Source organism: Schistocerca nitens, chromosome 1 (assembly GCF_023898315.1).
Source record: "Schistocerca nitens isolate TAMUIC-IGC-003100 chromosome 1, iqSchNite1.1, whole genome shotgun sequence".
Lineage (NCBI taxonomy): Eukaryota > Metazoa > Arthropoda > Insecta > Orthoptera > Acrididae > Schistocerca > Schistocerca nitens.
In genome coordinates, this window is record NC_064614.1 from 151,035,048 (window position 1) to 151,050,585 (window position 15,538).

Genomic DNA, 15,538 nt, shown 5'->3' on the forward strand with positions numbered 1-15,538 from the left:
ACTCGCTGAAACATCAGTTGCAAAATAATTTTAATCAAAGAATTCCTGTGATACGTTCACCTATCCATTGCCCTGGCCCTGTGTTGAAAACTGCCAGTCCAATTTCCACAAATCAACTCAATTCTTCAGTTTCTCAATACCATTATCTCAGCACAAAATTCTCTTTTCTTATTAATTTGTTTGCAATAATGATGAAATAAAAAACCCACTTCTGTTAGATTATCCATGTGGGCAAAAATAATCTTCCTAATCAGAGCTCAGCTCTGGACTGACAGCAGTACTCTGGAACTGATTTTTGCACAGTCTACCCAAAAACAGTAATTCTGACAGATGGTGAAGTCTGTATAGAATATAGTGAAACAAGATAGTACAATAGGTTATAAAACAGAATTACATCACTATTGATTTAAATGAAAGGGGTATAAATGATCAGCCATATTAGAAAAAAATAGGGACAGCAGTTCAAGAGAGAAGTCAAACCATTATGTTGATAAAGCAACTCACATAGTATTAAATCGCATGAATGTTTCACCCAATTGTCTTCCTTAAATCAGAAAAATTACATATTCTTCCAAAAAAATAGAAACTCAATTGGATTTCATGGTGTTTCCAATAGATTACTAAAGAATTGTTCCCATATTTAAGTTGGGTTTGGGTGATTTGGGGGAAGAGACCAGACAGCGAGGTCATCGGTCTCATCTGATTAGGGAAGGATGGGGAAAGAAGTCAGCTGTGCCCTTTCAAAGGAACCATCATGGCATTTGGCTGGAGCAATTTATGGAAATCACAGAAAACCTAAATCAGGATGGCCGGACGTGGGATTGAACTGTAGTCCTCCCGAATGCGAGTCCAATGTGCTAACCACTGTGCCACCTCACTCAGTGATATTTAAGAGATGTATTTTCTGAAATTATATAATGTATCACCAAGTCAGAAAATTTTTTGGGGAGATTTAAATATGCCAGTGTAATACCCCTTTTATAAGAAAGGTGATAGGAGGGATCATCATCAATAAACACTTCCGGGCTAAGTTGCCGTGGTCGATCTGTAGAACTTTTTCTCCCTGACGTTTCGTTCTCAACCACGGAGAACATCTTCTGAGGTGAGTCAACGACTGGCTGCTAGGAGCTGGGGCCGCTGCTTATATGGATATCGTAGGGGGCGCCACCACACGTCCATATAAGCGGCGGCCCCAGCTCCTAGCAGCCAGTTGTTGACTCACCTCGGAAGATGTTCTCCGTAGTTGAGAACGAAACGTCAGGGAGAAGAAGTTCTACAGATTGACCACGGCAACTTAGCCTGGAAGTGTTTATTGATGAAGACGCCGGCCGTGAAAGCCTACATGGAATGATAGGAGGGATGTTAGTAACTACTGAACCATTTCATTATTGGTATTATTTTGCAATATCTTGAGAAGGTGATGTACTCCAGAATAGTGTCTTATCTAAACACAGACAATATCCTTAGTAAATCATGTTTCTGCTGGGAAGTGATTGCTACAGACTGTGCCCACTGTTTTCATTCGGTTGCTCCCACAGGCTGGTTTCACTCAAAAGAATACATGAATAATTCAGTTGGTACATAAAACCAACAACCAGATGAGTTGATTGTTTTCTTTTGGCTGTTCCCATACTATCAATAATCTGAGCCTCTGAGTTTTTTTTAATTTTACTGTTCATTTCTGAGTGACTGTCAAAAGTTTTGCTCTCTGAGTTAAATGAGATGTGAACCCAGAATAAAACATGTCATCATCTGCATCCACATCAATTAAATACTGACCGGCAGGGTAGGGTGTATGGATCCACATTTCATCTAATCGAACCATTGTGATGGTATGTTTTTCTGGGAACATCCACTGCAATATACACTGGTGACATATGATAAGGGGAATATCTGTAACTTGACCACAGACTTTAATGTGTTCTTAACTTCCAAGCAGAACAGACATATACCTTTTACAGTTTAAATATTTGCACAATAAAGCATTATCATCATTTTGTACTGTGTCATAGCTCAATACCTCACCATACGCTCTCCACATTTTTATATATTTATTATTATTATTATTATTATTATTATTATTGCTTTTGTAAAAATTTAATGTAGGAAACCTTCTTTACAGCTGTTGTTGTAGTCTTCAGTCCAAAGATTCGTTTCATGTGCAGCCCTCCAGCTAGTCTATTCTGTGCAAATCTCTTTATCTCTACGTAACTGCTGCAACCTACATCCATTTCAGTCTACTTACTGTACTCAAACCATGCCCCCCCCCCCCCCCCCCCCCACCATTTTTAACCCCCCACCCCATACACACATCTCATTCCAAAGCCATATTGGCTTTTCTTAGATGCCACAGGACGTGTCCAATCAACTGATCCCTTCTTGTAGTCAAATTATGCCATAAAATTCTTTTTTGTTCAGTTCAGTTAAGTATCTCCGCAGTAACTCTTGATCTATGCACTAAATCTTCAGCATTTCTTCTATAGCTCCACATTTCAAAACCTATTTTCTTCTTTTCTGAATTGCTTGTTCTTCTTGTTTCACTTCCATACAAAGCTTCTATGCCCTGTCATTTACACATGATGACTAATTTATATTGGCACTTTTTATTTTTGCCAAGTAAATGTTTCCTTGTATCATTCACAATATCGCAGCAAGTGCTGCCTAACAACACATTTATCCATATTGTCAATGGAATATTTATTGTATGCACTTCACTTCTTCTTCAGGGCAGACACTAGAATCTCACTTTGCTTGGCATGATGTCCTTTCTTCCATAATTTGCCCACCATCTCATTCAGTGTGAACTCTTTCTTGCACATTTCGACAATTTCTACATTTGGACTGTCACTTCTTTCACACACAATCTGCTGGCAACTAATTATTCTGTGTATCGAAGTACTCTTATCACGTTTCTCAGTTGGAGTTAACTGTAAAACAGCAGGAAAAATAAATGATGTTATTTAACACCACTTGCCTTAATGTCTCTATATCAATGTCGGATAACACTTTTTGAAAGAAATTAAGTGTACAACAACAAATTTGTTTCAGCATGTGAATGAAGAAACTGTCACAAGATGTGTAGTTATTTTCATCTCCTCTTCTCTGCAATGTAGAAACTGTTTAAAGTATTTCTTCTATTTTAAAATATCTCCTCCCCCCATTTTATCTCCCTCTCTCCCCCCTCCCGCTCTCTCTCCCTCCCTCCTCCTCTCCCTATCTATTTCTCTATCCCTCCCCCCCCCCCCTCTCTCCCTCACTCAGCATCCTCAGTTACTAATTATGAGACAGGTCTTCTTTTAGTACAAACAAAATCTTGTATGTGCATCAGTTCAAAACATTTATCTCGCATTTATTTTCTTCCAGCCTTCTCCGTAAGAGAAACCAACACAATAATACTGCAGATGTTTCTCATAACATTGCAGATGATTCCGGATCACAGTTGTCAGTACCCTCTTCCTCAAATGAGTCATTCACAATCCTGACATCAGGCCCTCAGCAGAATGCAAATTCCGGTGGTGGCAAAATGGATGATGATTCACAAAGTATTCTGAGGCTCAGAGCACCTCCTGCCAAACTCAGATGCTCAGGCACTCACTCTAAGTTTTTTGGGGAAACTCAACAGTCTTTCCATGTCAAACATAAACAGCATCAAGTTTCTGGAAGAAAGAAGAGAGGAACAAGCAGAGAAGAGCAGGCAGATGTAGACCCCAATGATGGTGACTCAGGAAGTGAAAACCAAAGAGACAGCAGTACATTAGATAGAGCACCTCCATCAAAGAAGCACAAACCTGGGCATCTCAGTGTGGGAGAAACCTGTTGTGACATTTCTCCACCAATAAACCAACATGTGGGTGAAGGCTGTGCAGTGCTGCTGAGAGGCCATTGTGCTAGGAATTACAGCATAACAGAGAGAACACAGTGTGAAAGTTCTGCAGTAACACAAAGTAAAGAACAAGTTAGGCCAGAAATTAACGGTGGGAGTACTGTACAAGACCCGGACACAGATGAAAAAAGTGCTGGTGAGTGGTTGTTGGTAAAATTTGTTCAGCTCTTTAAGGTTCTCTTTACACATTTGTTCGTAACTTATTGTGAAATTGTTAAACATCTCTCTTCATTTTCAGGTGATGAACCACTAGTGGTAGAGACACAGATTGGTTTGAGGAGGCTAAAATACCTCCCCGGTATTTATCATGTAAATGTCTGGATTAAGGATGTTTTACCAACCCTCTCAGGTACAGTAATTTAAAATTCCTAAAATTGTAGCTTATTGTTGTGTAGTAGTAGTAGTAGTAGTAGTAGTAGTAGTAGCAGTAGCAGCAGCAGCAGTAGTAGTTGCTGCAGTTGTTGTTGTTGGTTGATATTAGCTTTATTATATTGTTCTTTGCCAAGTGTAAGTCTCTTCACTGCAGTGTTTGCTTATGCACTTTTACGTGTTTTTCATCGCCAAAGTAACCAAGGTAGCATGAGAATATACCCTTGCATGCATCACACAGCATTCAGTTCCCAAAGCGTAAAGTTATCTGCTCTAGAGGTTCCAAGTGTCGTAGCTTTATATTCATCTGATCGTAATTCTGTGGGAGTGTGCAAAACTGAATTATATAAGCAGATGAGAAAACTGTACACCTACAATATTCCTAGAAGCATCCCTCAGTGGTTTTTTCAGAAGTAAAGTTGCTGGCTTATTTTGTGAACTACTTATTTTTCAAAAGTAAGATATAATAATATTGTTTAAAGTTTGTGATGACGTGTAATTTAGACCACCTCAAGGATATTGACAGTTTTACAGTCACATGTATGCTCATTCAGTTTTATACAAGCTGGGTATTACAATTACAAATGAACATAACTTGATAAGCTAGAGTAAGGCTAAGATGCATGCAATGAAACAAGAAGTTGTATATAAATCCAGTGTATGGTATTGTTTATTATTACTCCAAATATTTTCCTGTGTCTTTATTCTCTCCCGATGCAGTTATTTCGATGTTTCATGTATTGAGTTCATGTTGTCCCACTGTGATGCCTATGGTACCAATGGCTTTACGAAATACATGTTTGCTTCTAGCATGTTGCATCCATTTTTCAGTTTAAGTGAATAACAACATGATTATCTACATTTGCACTCTGCAGACCAGTCAGAAGTGCATGACAGAGGGTACATCTCACGGTGCCAGTAATTTGAGCTTTCTCTCGTCCAATCCACATACGGATCATGGCAATAATGAGAGCTTCAGTTCCTCTGTGGCTGCTGTAATTAGTCTAAATTTGACTTTGTGATCCCTATCACAGCAGTACGTAGGGGGTGGTTGTATATTCATAAATTCATCACTGATGTTGGCTCTAGAAACTGTACGAGTGGATTTTCAAAATCTTTCTTCAAGAGTCTGCCACTTCCAGCATCTTTGTGTCACTGCCCATTGGTCAAACAAGCCTGTGACCATTTATGCTGCTCTTCTCTGTATACATTTAATATTATCTGTCAGTCCTATCTGGCACAGGTCCCACACTTGAGCAATATTCTAGGATGGATTATGCTTGTGTTTTGTATGCAGTCTCTTTTGCATTTCTCTATTATTCTACCAATAAACCAAAGTCTTCCACCTGCTTTACCAATTACTGAGTATGTGATCATTCATTTCATATCCCTACAAAGTGATACAACCAGGTCTTTGTATTGGTTGGCCGATTTCAACTGTGGCTCCTTCATATTATAGTCATAGGATGCTACGTTTCTTCATTTTGTGAAGTGCACAATGTTACACTTCTGAACATTTGAAGTGAGTTGCCAGTCTGAAATCTTACCAAGATATGACTGAATATTTATGCATCTTTTCTCAGACAATACTTCATTATGGATAACTGCATCATCGGCTAAAGATCTGAGGGTAATATTAAAATTGTGTCCAGGATCATTAATATACAGTATGAACAGCCAGGGTTGCTACAAGTTCTGGAAATCAGTGAATTCCAAGGACTATCAGGGACTTTCAAGGAATATCAGGGAATTCCAGGGAATTTGAAACATGTCAGGGGTCAGAGAGGGGGGGGGGGGACCACTGGGAAAACCTTGTTTTTGTCTCAGTAGACGAAATGGCTTGTTAACTGAGATGTCATGCGCCGTCACTGGCTGTGCGCAGCTGAGTATGTGTACCCCTTCCCACTCCCTCACTCCTACTGCTTCTCCCATCCTACCATTCTCCTGAGCTTACAGTCAGTGCTGCCACCACTTCTTGCCACTAGCCTAGCAGCTGCCAACAAGAGGTAGGGAGGCGGGAGGAGTGGATTGTTTGGATCTGATTCTCAGAGATTGTTGACGCAGATGCCAGAGACAGATGTCATGTGTGCATGAGTTGTGTCTGAGGGACTGTGTAAATGTGTGTGCTCTTGTTTTCTGACAAAGGCTGTGGCCAAAAATTTAGTTGTGAAAGTGAAATTGTCTTTTCTATGTGCCTGTCTGTGACTCGGCGATCATCTCTACAGTGAGTTGCTATCTGTCCTCATTAGTATTGATTCTCAGAGTATTTGCACAAATTATCTGTTGCATTGATTAATCAACACAATCTCATTTCATCAACATAGTGTCTGTGACACGTAAACAGCACACGAGTGGACTTCCACAACAGGCCAAAACTGCAGGCCATTTCTGTGGGCATCTCTAGCGTATCATGCCTGCTGATCTGAAGCCCATCATTTCCCATGATCTAGTATCACCAGTCTGCTCGCACTCCGTGTGTGTTCTAACATTCTGATGACTTAAAGTGTGAGTGTGGGTGTGGGGTATACTGATTTATTTCCCCAAACCACATTCCACTTCTTTACGAGGTGACTTATTTGTAATTTTGTAGCCCCTCTTCTTTACGGGATAGTTGGCTGCTGGAAAATCTCGACTTCTTCTCCATTGAATAATGCGAGGTACAGGAACTTTTAAGCCTCTTTCTACTTATGAAATGGGTAGACATACAAACTTTCCTTTTCATCAGTTAATGATGTATTTGACTTTCATGCACAATTTAATTCACACTTTCAGCATACATATATAACTTTCTGTAAGTACCTCGTACTGTCGAACATTAGAAACAAAATGAGTTACAGTTAAAAGAAAGTTGGCTTAGCTACCATGACCTCCTTAAAATGAATCAGAAAACACGTCTTGTCTGTACCAAGGCGGAGTCAAGAGTCTACAAGAGTACTTTTTCAACTGTTCTTGTTTCACATAACAATAGACAATGACACAATAAGCACAGAGCGGCATAAAAACTACATAGTTCTTCCTTACAGACACACTAAAACCTCTATGGATTGCCCGACGGGTACTTGTCGGTGCCGTTCGACCGCCGCGTCTACTTTGTCCCCACGACTGATTTTAAACCTGCACACACAAACATGTGACACGCAGTAGGTAGGATTTTACCATACTAGAATATTATAACTAGAATATTGTGTGTTCAAGACGGTAGAAGGCTGCATGGTTCTAGAATTTACACAGAATTTCTCAAATCACTACAGTGTTTGTGTATGGCATAATGCGGTGGATTTTCATGGTTTATCGAAGGACCCAGGACTGCAGTGTTCCTCGGCAAGCCAGAGGCCACGGTCGATGGATTTCAGGAATTGAGATTGTCTCACCACAAGTACATTGCACAGTTCAGCGTTTTATAGACATTTTATTTATTGTAGTACATTTTGGCACTTCAAAAATAATTTACTTATTAGAAAGAGTGGATGATAAGAAGAAGAAAACTGTGGTGGTCGCAGGCAATTTGTACACTGTATACTCATATATTTTTCGAAAGAAAAATTACACAGTAACTGTAAAATAATAGACATAACACAGTGACTAATAAACTGACAATAAGAACACAGTAGAACTAACATTTTATTGGTGGTCACCTATAGTGTTGGTTTACACAGCTCTTACCTGCCTTATACACTTCTTTCAAGAGGCCTACTTTTTACTGAGGTTATTTCTGAAATCAGTGAAGGTATTTTAAATTGGTCTTGCAACTCCAAGGAAATGCATATTTTTGTCACAAATGTATTTTGTTTTACTGAAATAAAATAACAACAATGGTCTTAATGAAGCACATATACCATTTGGCTTACTTTCTCCATCTAAAAACAGTTCATTACAAAAGATACTGATGCGGGGGAACAATCTAACATGGGCCCCAGCCTTTGGAGCATCTTTTCCCTTCTGTGCTGCATGTCTCTCCTCTTGCTGTTCTTTTTCCCCTTCCTTGGGGAACATTTCTGTGGTGTTTTGGGGAATGTTCCACACTGTCCGTAGCTGACGTAAGAACAGTCTCACAACTGTTTTTCATTTCTTTTTGCTTTCTTCATTCACCTTCTCCTATCCTTCTTCTTCTTTGGTGTTTGAGGCTTCTCTTTTCTCTTTTTCCTCCCCGTGCACTCCTGAAGGCTGGCCCATGCGTGTGATGTATAACTAGCCCCGTGTCTACAGGTAGGGTTCGCATGTACCCCCTGGTACAGGCCATGCCCAGGGATGGGTGATTGCCGCAGCTGTTACCTTCTCAAATTGCCAATTGGTCCATCTGTCAAGTGTGTAGGAGGTGTGAGTAATCAATTAAGGCAGGTGTGCCTCCTTGTGAAGTGGGCCTTCAGTTGGAAGGCGCGTGCCATCGGAGACGTTGAATACCATGGGGGGGGGGGGGGGGGGGGGGGGGGATTTTCTCACAATGAGGCCAATCATCTGCACAATCACCATCTACAAAATGTAAACGGAATGAGACTAACAATTCAAAGACCCTCCCAGCTGCACCACAGTTCCTCAAGGGTTCACATACTGAAGACGGTCAGTCCTTCACAATGGTAAATCTGTTTATTATTCAGAAAGGTGTTGATGCAGTTGCCGGCCCTATGAAATCCTGCTTACGTTTATGGAATGGCACTTTGCTTTTGGAGACTACTTCTGATTCTCAAGCCAATAACTTGCTTGTGTCGAGGCCCATAGAACTCTGAATTCTTCCTGTGGTGTTATTTACACTAGGCAGCTCAACAGTCTGATCAAGGCCGAAATCCAAACATACCTCTCTGATCAGGGTGTCATTGCTGTCCATTTCGTGACGAAAAAGGTAGTTGCCTTCTTGGTGCCCACATGCACTCTTTTTCTCACCTTTGGTACAAAGGTGCTTTCATCCAAAATCAGATCAAACTATGAGGTTCTCACAGTCCGACCATATATTCCGAACCCAAGCACTGCTACCAATGCCCTTCTTTCAACCATGCTCAAATGTCTTGTCAGCACCCAGCCAAATGTGTAACCTTTGGTAGGGATACGCACAAGGGCAATTGTCTGCCTCCTTCTCCCTGCTGTATCGACTGCAATGGTGACCATGCCAATGAGCAGGCTGTCCAGGAGATCCGGGTAAAGGAAGAAGTTCCCTCCTTGTCCTTTGCAAGTTATTGGCTAGTTGCAAACCTTGTGTTCTTCTGTCTGGCACTTAAAGTACTGTTCTGGCTACATCTCACTCAATGAAGGACATGGCCATGCAGACAAGTGACCTCAATTTCTACTTTGAGGTTGCAAAATCGCCCATTGTCATGGTAGCATTGCATTCCCCTCGTCCAGCTGTGCAAAAAGCCATCAAACTCTCGCCTCACAGGGCGAAATCAACAGCTACACAACCGGCATGCCGGAAAGGACAGAAGGAATACTACTCCCGTGAAGACTTCCTACTTCCTCTAGCCAACCAACATTTCAGTCTTTCTCTGCTAATCAGAAAGGCTTGAAGAAGTCCATCAAAGGAAAATGGTCTTCTCCTTCGCTGACTTGAAGATCCTCCTCGATGGTGTCACCATGTGATACCTTCACCCGGCCTACCTCCTTGTCACTGGTGCGCACCACCAACCATTTTTCTGCATTGGACTCCGCAGTCTGACAACAGAAGAAAGCCAACACTTCTGTTTACCTCATGGAGCAGAATCCACCTGCCTCTGTGCCCTGTAGCAGCGAGTCTTCGCAGGCTGGCACTCGGTGTTGTGTCTAGACCAGACAGCCAAGACACAATGAGAGGGAGCCGAAAGGCACGCGCTAAGCTAAAGCAGGATGGCGTGAGGTCTGAAACAGGATACGTAATGAATGCTATAAAGAAAAGTACTTAGCTGCTGTGATACTTAACTTTAATTAATCCTTGTGGTACATCTGGAAATTGTGGCGATACAAGTGAGACTCTTTAGATACATGCAATGCTACTAATGGCGCCTTGCTAGGTCGTAGCCATTGACTTAGCTGAAGGCTATTCTAACTGTCTCTCGGCAAATGAGAGAAAGGCTTCGTCAGTGTAGTCGCTAGCAAAGTCGTCGTACAACTGGGGCGAGTGCTAGTCAGTCTCTCGAGACCTTCCGTGTGGTGGCACTCGGTCTGATCACTGACAGTGGCGACACGCGGGTCCAACATGTACTAATGGACCGCGGCCGATTTAAGCTACCACCTAGCAAGTGTGGCGTCTGGCGGTGACACCACATTCCTCCCCCCGCAAATCGGCGAACGGTCGTGTGATAAGGCTTCCGCCCGCCGTGGGGAGGACCCCATGTTGACGTATGCGACGAGGTGGGGAGCCTAACAACAGGCTGCGGTGTATGCGCCCGTAAAGAGACAGGAGGGGCCGAAGGGTCGACCTCCATGTGGTCGAGGCACCCGACGGGCGAAGACGACATCTGGTCCGGAGTGGGCAAGAGTTCCATGGCGGAGGACGGCTGGTCACGGGAAGCGATCGGCGGCGCGTGACCCAGGGAGGCGCCATGCGGTTGCAGCGACGTGTCCACTGCGGGCGTCGCCGGCGGGAGAACAGGCGGCGGCGGCGGCGGCGCGTCGCCATGAGGCAAAATGGAAGGCAGCGTCGGTAACACCTGGGGATGAGGCGAGCCAGTAGATGGGTCCCCAGGGCGCTGACCGGACGGCACCGTCACTGAAAGCAGACGGGGAGCGACAGAACCCAGACGACGACAGAGGCGCAGCTGATTGAGATGCCGACGCACCTCACCAGAGGCCCCCAAAACCAAATACATCGTGCGGCCGAGGCAGCGAAGAATGCGCCCTGCGAGCCAACGCCGTGAACCTCGATAGTTGCGATAGAATACAACGTCGCCTGGAGCAAAAGCAGGCGTCTGCCGCCACACAGGAACCTGATGCGGCGGATGCAGCAAAGACATCAAGGTTCGATGAGGACGACCGTGGAGCAACTCAGCCGGCGAGCGACCACCACGGGGCTGAGAGCGATACGAAGACAAAAAGAGCAACAACACGTCCTCCCGAGAATGCGACTCTTTCAACTTCAACATCTGGGACTTGAAAGTCCGGACCAATCGTTCAGCGGCACCGTTTGACTGAGGCAAAAACGGCGCGGAAGTCAGATGTTGAATACCATTGGCCTTGCAGAATGACTGAAATTCTGTGGACATGAATTGTGGGCCATTGTCGGAAACAATAGTCTGTGGAAGACCTTCAATGCAAAAGATAGCAGATAACGCTTGGATGGTGGCAGATGATGTTGTGGAAGACATCCGGACAACAAAAGGAAAATTACTGAAAGAATCGACCACAACCAACCATCGAGCATTCCAGAATGGACCAGCAAAATCGATGTGCAAGCGTTGCCAAGGGGAAGTGGTGTTCGGCCATGCAAAGAATTTCCGCGGCGGTGCGGATTGTTGTTCGGCACACGCCATGCAAGAAGAGCACATATTCGTAATCGCAGCATCGATTCCAAACCAAGTACAGTGCTGACGAGCAAGTTGTTTCGTTCGCACTATACCCCAATGACCTTGGTGAAGAAGCCTTAAGACAGAGGACTGTAACGAACGTGGGACCACGACTCTGGACTGATCATTATCAGAACGCAACAACAAAACACCACGTCGTACAAAAAGTCTCTCCTTGTGAGCAAAAAATCGGCGAACCAGCGGATCCTCGATCCGCGACTTTGACAAAGGCCATTGCGTAGCAACAAAACGCAAAACGGCAGCAAGGACAGGGTCACAAGCTGTGGCTGTAGCTACACGACGAAAATCAATCAGAAACGAGTCGACCACATCATCGGTTTCCGCATCAATGAACATGCAAGCAAGGTCGGAAGAATCGAATGCTTTATCCTCAGCAATAGGCAAACGGGACAACGCATCAGCGTTTCCGTGCTTAGCAGTGGACCGATACAAGATATCGTAGCGGTACTGCGAGAGGAAAATAGACCAGCGAATGAATTTCTTCGCTGTACGTGGAGGTACAGGCTTGTTCGGATGAAAAAGCGATGTCAAAGGTTTGTGGTCTGTGATGATGGTAAAGTGACGACCATACAAGAAATCATGGAACTTAGTAACACCAAATACGAGAGCCAAAGCTTCTTTCTCGATCTGTGAATAATGTCTTTTGCGCAGACAAGAGCAATTTGGACGCAAAGGCAATAGGACGATCATGCGATCCATCTTTGTGCGCAAGCACAGCACCGATCCCGAAATCCAATGCATCTACCATCAACAAAAGGGGTTTCTGGGGATCGAATGGCGTAAGGCAAGTATTTGAAAGCAACGCTGATTTCAACTGGCGAAAGGCGCGTTCGCATTCCGTCGACCAGTCGAACGGAACACCTTTACAGCGTAAGTGATGAAGCGGAGCTGAAATGGAAGAGGCATGCGGGATAAACCTGGCATAGTAGTTAATTTTTCCCAACACACTCTGTAGCTGCTTCAGTGTCTGCGGCGAAGGCAAGTCTTGGATGCCACGAAGGTGCTCTGGATTCGGATGTATGCCTTGGGCATTGATGACATGTCCCAGATATGGCAAGTCACGAGCAAAAAACACACATTTGTCCTTCCACAAGCGAAGACCATTTTGTCGCAATACCTGAAATAATGTTCGTAGATTTTCTAAATGTTCGGCTGCTGTCCTTCCGGAGATCACAATATCGTCCAGATAGTTCGCAGCAGTAGGGACCGACGCACAAGCAGTTTGTAAATATTGCTGAAACAATGCAGGGGCGGATGCGCACCCGAATGGCAGTCTTTTGAATCGGTACAAACCAAGAGGCGTGTTAACAACCAAGACGCGCTGGGATTCTTCGTCCACTGGTATTTGCAAGTACGCATCTGCTAGGTCCAACTTCGAAAAGTATTTACCCGGGCACAGTTTGTCAAAAAGATCTTCCGGGCGGGGCAAAGGAAAAGTTGCAATCACTAATTGTGGATTCACAGTTGCCTTGAAGTCCACACAAAGTCTCAGTTTTCCGGAAGGTTTCGGCAAAATTACTAATGGTGAGGCCCAGAGAGAAGCCTGCACATGTTCAATTACACCTTGTGATTCTAAATCGTGTAATGTTCTTGCGACCTCGTCACGCAATGCGTGGGGAACATTGCGCGCTCTGAAAAATTTCGGTTGCGCGTTGACTTTCAGTTCCAAATGTGCTTCATAGTTCTTAGTGCAACCAAGGCCCGGTGCAAAAATGTCTGCAAATTCTTCACATAGACTAGAAACACTGGCGGAAGGCACAGTCTGGTTCACTGATAGGACCTGATTGATTATGGACAAGTTAAACAACTGAAATAAATCTAAACCAAACAAGTTCACTGCAGTAGAAGAACGAAGAACGTAAAATGACACAAGTTTTGTTTGTCCCTTGTATGTTGCAAGAAGAGTGCACTGTCCTAACACAGGGATCTGCTGTGCTGAATAACTAGTGAGCTGTACATTTGCGGCACGCAACGGAGGTTTGCCCAGCTGTTTGTACGTGTCGTGATTGATTTAGGAAACTGCAGCTCCGGTATCGAGCTGGAATGGTATCACTTTGCCTTCAAAGTCTAAGTCCACAAAAAGTTTATTGTCCTGCCGACGACAAGAGCGACTGTCTCGTGCAATTTGAACTGATACAGGTACAGAAGCACTTGCGACTTTACGGGATTTCCGGCGACGTCGATGCACACTTTTTGTGGGACGGACACAGTCACTGTTAGAGAGAGTAGCACTGGACGGGGTGGAATTAACTACATGAATGTCCATGGGCGAAGGTCCACGAGCCTGAGTGTCCTTGGTTCGATTCCGGCGCGAAGCAAAGGGCCTGGAATGGTTGTGATTGTCTGATCTGAGCTTTTTCTGGGAAACACTTTGAACATGTCCTTTCTTATGGCAGTAAAAGCAAATAGCTTGGCGTGACGGGCAATTGTCACGCGAATGTCTAGTTGCACACCGCGGGCATGATTTCACTGCAATTGCCTGCTTGTGCGGGACACGTGGCTGCGCGGACGTGCGCGAGGGCTGTTTAGCGTTCCGTGCAGCGGGCCCGGCGGGCCGGTTAATGTGACACACGGCTGGCGAAGATTCAAATGATTCCTGAGCAAAGTCAAGTGTGTCTTGCCTATCCAATATGTCTATCACTTGTTGAAGGGAGGGATTGACTAGTTTCAAAATCTGTTCCCTTATACGAACATCTGAAATGTTCTGTGCAATTGCATCACGTACCATTGTATCTGAATAAGGGAGTCCACATTCACACTCAAAAGCACAATCCCTTGTAAGGCCTTGCAATGTTGCAACCCACTCCCGATTAGTTTGACCGGCCGTACGTTTTGTACAAAATCTCGTATACCGTTTTGCAACGACATTGACTGTTTCCTTGAAATAGGCATCTAAAGCAGACAAAATTTCTTCGTAGGACAGAGTCGCTACGTCTCGACGGGGAAACAATTTCACTATCACACGGTACGTTTGCACCCCTACACATGATAATAAGTGAGGCTGCCGCTCGTTACCTTGAATTCTGTAGGCGGCGAGATGAAATCCAAATTGGCGTGACCACTCCGTCCAGCTTTCCATGGTTGAGTTAAAGGGCCGGAACGGGGGTGCAACTGCGTGTTGTGGCTGCGGTAGTGGTGAAGCGGCGGCGGCCGCATCGGCGTGCATTGCACGCTGACCCTGGACGAGCTGTCCTAGGGCATCCAATAACGCCTGCGTCTGCTGATTCTGCAAGCGATAAAATTCGGACAGTACATCTGGAGAAGCCATGACACAAGGAAATTGAAGCAAGTATAAAGAACAAGACCCCTTTCTTTTTTTTTTTCTCGTTGCCAAGAATGTTGTGTCTAGACCAGACAGCCTAGACACAATGAGAGGGAGCCGAAAGGCACGCGCTAAGCTAAAGCCGGATGGCGTGAGGTCTGAAACAGGATACGTAATGAATGCTATAAAGAAAAGTACGTAGCTGCTGTGATACTTAACTTTAATTAATCCTTGTGGTACATCTGGAAATTGTGGCGATACAAGTGAGACTCTTTAGATACATGCAATGTTACTAATGGCGCCTTGCTAGGTCGTAGCCATTGACTTAGCTGAAGGCTATTCTAACTGTCTCTCGGCAAATGAGAGAAAGGCTTCGTCAGTGTAGTCGCTAGCAAAGTCGTCGTACAACTGGGGCGAGTGCTAGTCAGTCTCTCGAGACCTTCCGTGTGGTGGCGCTCGGTCTGATCACTGACAGTGGCGACACGCGGGTCCAACATGTACTAATGGACCGCGGCCGATTTGAGCTATCACCTAGCA

At 44.3% G+C, this 15,538-nt stretch overlaps 1 protein-coding gene across 4 annotated transcripts in view; it reads left to right on the top strand.

The window, feature by feature from the left end:
• LOC126243676 (uncharacterized) overlaps positions 1–15,538 on the top strand; it is a 226,470-nt gene that overhangs the window by 135,720 nt on the left and 75,212 nt on the right. For all 4 annotated transcript variants that reach the window (XM_049948180.1, XM_049948181.1, XM_049948178.1 and 1 more), the window contains 2 exons: positions 3,364–4,019; positions 4,122–4,232. In XM_049948180.1, the coding sequence (XP_049804137.1) occupies positions 3,364–4,019; positions 4,122–4,232 (767 nt within the window). The remainder of the gene's footprint in view (positions 1–3,363; positions 4,020–4,121; positions 4,233–15,538) is intronic.